At 42.4% G+C, this 6,000-nt stretch overlaps 1 protein-coding gene across 1 annotated transcript; it reads left to right on the forward strand.

Moving 5' to 3' along the window:
- The first annotated feature begins 4,647 nt into the window (after positions 1-4,647).
- Positions 4,648-5,652, forward strand: LOC118856175 (mas-related G-protein coupled receptor member H-like). The gene has a single exon (XM_036766302.1). The coding sequence runs from the start codon at positions 4,648-4,650 to the stop codon at positions 5,650-5,652; it is 1,005 nt and encodes a 334-aa protein (XP_036622197.1).
- Positions 5,653-6,000: the final 348 nt, after the last annotated feature.

Below are 6,000 nucleotides of genomic sequence, written 5' to 3' on the forward strand. Positions count from 1 at the left end.
AAAAGAACAAAGGAAAGGGCCAGGAACCAAGAGCCATTCAGCCATAAAGGGAAGAAGGCCCTTTCCCCTCACTGCACTGTCAGTCACTAAGATATCCCAAGAGAGTCTGAAGCAAAAGAAGAAATAGCTTCAGCTGTCAGGCCTCCTGAATGCCTCTACTGCCAATTAAAAGGCCACCTCTCCAATTCAGGGTTCACCTACTGGAATGTGTTACAGAATGTCTACACATGCTCCACCTCCAGAGGCACCTCCCTTACATGTTTTCATGATTCTCACCTTCCAATGTGGGGAGACCACAACATATGCCAGATCCCCATTACATGGGCACAGTAAGTCACCATCAAACTTAGGAATACCATTGTTTTCCAGAAGTTCTTTTGTACAGAGGCCATGTGGTATGGTATAAAGAACACTGGATGAGACATCAGAGAATCAGAGCATGAATCTGGACTCTTCTGATTACTCCCTGTGTGATTTTGGGCAAACTGTTTAAATTCTCTAGGTCTAAGTTCACTCATCTGTCAAGTGAGGGCACTGAACTAGATACAGTTCTATAGATATAGACAGATTCTTTCCAGCTCTCATATGCTGTGATCTAATCAAGTCAGTTGTTTGGAACTCAAAAAACATTGTCCCATAGGAAAAATGTTACACAAAGCAGCTAGTTTCCCAGGCCAGCCCACAGCAGTCTATTTAATCCATAAAATAGCTGAACATAGAAAATAACCATCACTTACAACCATATTCCAAGGGGAAAATGAATTCAGAATGACAACTTTGGATGCTAGGAACACATCTCCTTTCTGTGGTCCCCTCCCCAACAACAGAATCTGAGATTCATTCCCCACTTGCTGCTAGATCAGGGGTGGGGAACCTGAGGCCTTGAGGCCACATGTGGCCTTCTAGGTACCTGGGTGCAGCCTTTTGACTGAATCCAAGTTTTACAGAACAAACCTTTTATTAAGGAGATTTGTTTATTAAAGGGACCTAGAGGGCCACATGTGGCCTCAAGGTCACCCCTGTGCAGGATTATGGAAATGAAGTCACTTAGTTCTATTCCCCATATGAAATGGAGACTTCAACACAGGAAGAAACTGAAGGGGGCTTGAGACTCAGGGATGGGGTTTCCAAGAAAATCTCAGGATTAGGAACTGACGTGAGGTCTCTGAAATGGAGCACGTTGGGGAGATGGTAGGTACGGAGTCAGGAGGTGTCTGGGAGTGAGGAACAAAGACGCAGAGGAGGAGAGAAGAGGACACACTTCCATCATGCAAACTTTGGGGTTTTCTTTCTGTTTCTCCTGTTGGGGTTCAAAAAAGCCCTACCTAATAATCACATAATCAAAAAGCTTGAGGGATGGTTTGTTTATAGTACAGAGACCAAACCAGTTCCCCTCCAATCCCTTTTTAATCACTCAATTTCTTTAAACGCTTATCCAACTCACTTCCACTTCCTTCTATCCCGTTCCTTCTTTCTTGTCACCACTCTTGCCTCTACGAGGACAGATTCCATCCCCAGACACTTAAGGGTAGAAAAGCAAGGTGAGAAGTTGAGGAGGGGGTGGAGAGGCTCTTTAGGGATGGGAATAGCAGAGACGGAAAGAGGGAAATTTTTCTTTGGCTGCCGTCATATTTAATTGTAGTAGACTGTAAACAGATAACCCAGGGTATGCGTATTTGTGTAGATACACTGATACATATGTTCCATTGGAGCTACAGACCCAAGTGTTTGATGATTGTCAAAGCAGAGAAATGAATAAACTTTGTGTCTGCTGACTTGCCAAAACTCTTTTACTATACCTACTAAATGCCAGGCACCAAGAATAAAAAACTAGTCTCTACCCTCAAGGACGGGCAACTAAGTAGCACAGTGAATAGAGTGCCAGGCCTGGAGTCCTAGACTTTGCCTCAGTTTCTTCATCTGTAAAATAGGCTAATGAAGCCCTAAATGGGGTGACAAAGAGTCAGACAAGACTGAAATGACTGAACAACAAAAAATTCTCATCAAGGAATTCACAATCTAATAAGGAAAATGCATAAAGGGAAAAGCACAAAGTACTAGCCACCCCGCCTCCCGCCCCCCTCTCCCCTGCCAAAAAAAATAAGGAAGGAGAAGTCACTTTCGAATGGGGGTATCAAGGAAGATTCGCTGAGGAGGTAGTTGCCCCTAACCTGAGCCTTGAAGGCAAAAAGGTTTTCAAAAGACAAAGATGTGGAAAGAATGCGATCCAGTCATGGGGAAATAGCCTACATCAGTGCATGGATTAGGAAAGTGTAGGAGAAGACAGAGCATCAAGTGGTCCGTCTCTCTGGAACATAGTGTGTAAAGGAGAATAATTCAAGAAAGGCAAAATATTTTGGAGCCAGACTGTGAGGATCCTTAAGTACCAGGATAAGTACAGGGTTAACAGTTTACCCTATTAGCAACAGGGAGCCACGGAAAGTTATTGAGCAGTGGTGAGACCATGTAAGAAGCAGCATAGTATAAGAAAAGCACTAGACTTGGAGTCATGACCTGGATTCAAATCCTGGCTCTAAAAGTAATTACATATCAGACCTTAGGCCTATTGCTAATCCTCGGGCCTGTTTCTTCTTCATCCGTAAAACGAGGTGTTTGGCCAGAGGATCTTTGATGACCTTCCTGCTCTGCATCATATCATAATTCAATGACCTGCATTTTAGGAAGAATAATGTGGTGGCTGTGTGAAGGAGGAATGAGAGAGGAGAGAGACTGGAAGCCAGGAGGTCAGTCAGTAGGCTATTGGAATGGACCAGGAGAAAGAGGCCAAAGGCCTGAACCACAATGGTGGCAGTGAGCACGAACGAACAACAGCAGGTGAGAGATGTCAGACCCTAGAGCCAGGCAACTGATGGGATAAGAAGGTGAGGGATGAGTCAAAGATCATGTGCATGCTCCAGGTCTTCTTTTTTAAATGCAGATGCCCTCAGAAGAAACAGTACGGGACACTGTGGCTGATTTGCTGAGTCACAGGAGAGACCGGGAAAAGGGAGCAGTAATTAGTCCTATCCCAGCATTTGTGTAGTGTTTTACGGTCCTCACAACAACCCTGTAAAGTAAGTAGGTGTTATTATTATCCTATTCTACAGATGAGGAAATCGAGGTTGAGAAAAATATCTGAGGCAGGATTTGAGCGTGGGTCTTCATCACTACTAGTCTAATGCTCTATTCATGGGACCACCGGGCTGCCTTGGGGAGGATAAGGCCAGGAAGGAGAAAGGCAATGACTGGTGGGTCTGTGGATGGTGAGATTAGCTCAAAACCTACATTTTACTTTGGAACAATCCCGAGCCCTCCTTCCATGTACTTTTGTGGGAATGTCCCAGGTAGGAGAAAGGTCCTATACTATTTTTACCTAAATCCTTAACCGTTTCTCCTTCCCCTACTTGAAGTTTCCATTTTGGAATAAAGATTTCCACATGTCTGAACTAAAGGTCACTTTTTCCCCAGGTCTACATACAGAATTTTGGACTAATGGAACCCCAGAAATAGTAGTTGGCCACATAAAAAAGTCAATTGCTGGAAAGAGGCCCACGTAGCTGGGGTCTGAATGTCTGTCCTACCATGGAATGCCCCCAAAGCACCCAGGGTGCTAGAGGGTTCCGCCTTTCCCATAGATCTGCAGTGGATATTGCAGAACATTTTTTGCCATGTGAAAACTACAGAACTAGGCATTTGTTGAACATGGTCATGGAATGTCAGAGTTGGAAGGATGGAGCCTTTTGTTCCAATATTTCATTTTATCCCTAAGGAAACTGAAGACCAGAAAAGTGACTTTCTCACGTTTGCACAGTGATTGATCCAGACGTCCCTTGACTCCTGGTCCAATTGTCTTTCAGCATAATGGGATCACAGATTTAGAGCTAGAAAACACCTTTGAGGTCATCTCCCCCTCATTTTACAAATAAAGAAACTGGGGCCCAGGCAACATAAGTGATTTATCTGCCCAAGGTCACACAGTAATTAGTCTCAGAGGCTGGATTTTAACCCAAATCTTCTGATTCCAGAGCCCATGTTGTTTCTACTTAAATGTCTGAGGAAAAAAAAATCAATGCTGTATCATTTTAGGTACAAGTTTTCCAGAAATAATTTTTTAAATTAATTTAAAATTGTTCTAAATTCAAGCATTTCTAGCTTAGAAATAAAAATGTCCAAAAATGATACTGGCAAGCCACTTAGCCTCTCTGGGCCTGGATTTCTCCATCTATAACATGGTAGAGGTGTTAGTGTTTTTAGGGGTTGCAAAGCACAGTGTTTCAAAAGTCTTAGTGCAGTTCTAAGTTTTCACAGCCACTTTTGGGACACCCTGTATGTACTCTCTCATTTGATCCCCACAACTACCATGTAAGACCTTATGCTACAAGCATTATTATCCTCATTTTACAAAAGACAAAGAAACTGAAGCTGAAAGAGCGATTTATGCAAGACCAAATAGCTGGAAGTGGTCAAGGTGAGATCTGGCTCCAGGTGGAGCCCTCTCTCTATTCTGCTATGCTCCCTCTCATGCAGGATTTCTAAGGTTTCTTCCAGTTCTAAATAGCATGTCTATGATTCAATAAATAACATCTAGACATAGTATCTGCCATTTCTGCCAACAGGTGTGAAGAAAAAACTGATCATTTCTCAATAATGGAGCAGTCCCCGACCATCCTGCCTACTCTGGAGTCCATGGCCGATTCCAGGAGCCAGGTGAATGAGTCTTCTGTGAATTCAAGATCACCACAAGTTATCTTAAACTATGTTTCTCTCTTCATTTCCCTGTTGGGGATAGTTGGCAATGGACTTGTCACTTATTTTCTTCTCTTCCACTTCAAGAAGACCTCCTTCATTGTCTACATCCTACACCTCTCAATCGCCGACCTGACTTTCCTTGTTTGTTCATCTACCTTTACTATAAGAGACATCGTTTGCTTTGATTCTGGCAGGGAATTATTTCGATCAGAGTTCTTTCTGTTTGTCTTCTGTATACTGATTTTGTTTGGCTCCAATACTGGCCTCTACCTTCTGACAGCCATCAGTGTGGAGAGGTGTCTGTCAGTCCTTTACCCCATTTGGTACCAATGCCAACGCCCAAAGCACCAATCTGCTGTGGTTTGCATCTTGTTGTGGGGACTCTCCATTTTGGTGACCTGGTTAGAAAGCTATGTGTGTGTGGGGAAAGCAGAGCCCAAAATCCCTTTCAGACCATGTGCTGTTGTGGAAGTGTTTTTGCTTATCTTGAACTTCCTCGTGTTTGCCCCTCTCATGGTCTTCTCGAGCTTGACCCTCTTCATCAAGGTCTTCTGTAACCTGAAGCACCGTCAACCAGCCAAGCTTTACATCATCATCATAACCACAGTCATTCTGTTCCTTGTCTTTGCCATACCTTGGAGAGTTTTGTTGATGCTGCATAATTTCCGGAATGAAAATGATTCATTTTTATTGATATTATATTTATATTTGAATTTATTATCCTGTATCAATAGTACTGTTAACCCAGTTGTCTACTTTGTGGTTGGTCAGATCAGGGGAAAGAGAACTTGGAAGTCCTTGAAAGATACATTGCAAAGGGTCTTTGAGGATAAGCCATGTCCAGGAGTGAGAGAGAAACCTGGGCACTACAAAATCAGTGCCCTTCACTGGCGACAAAACTAAAGGAAAAAAATGGTGTCCTGTATTACAGGATTAGGAACCCGGGAAAATCAATATTAACAAAGTCAGATTTAAACAACTGGAAAAATATTAATTGCTCGTGGGTAAGCCAAGCCAATATGATAAAAATGATAATTTTATCTAAATTAATTTACTTATTCAGTGCCATACCAATCAAACTACCAAAAAATTATTTTATAAAGCCAGAAAAAATAATAACAAAATTCATCTGAAAGAATAAAAGTTCAAGAATATCAAGGGAATTAGTGGAAAAAAAAATGTGAAGGAAGGTGACCTATCTATACTGGATCTCAAACTGTATTATATGGTAGTAATCATCAAAATGATATG

The sequence above is a fragment of the Trichosurus vulpecula genome, chromosome 7, assembly GCF_011100635.1.
Source record: "Trichosurus vulpecula isolate mTriVul1 chromosome 7, mTriVul1.pri, whole genome shotgun sequence".
NCBI classification, from domain to species: domain Eukaryota; kingdom Metazoa; phylum Chordata; class Mammalia; order Diprotodontia; family Phalangeridae; genus Trichosurus; species Trichosurus vulpecula.

Coding starts and splice junctions, on each gene's coding strand:
- LOC118856175 (XM_036766302.1), top strand. CDS start 4,648: ATGGAGCAGTCCCCGACCATCCTGCCTACTCTGGAGTCCATGGCCGAT.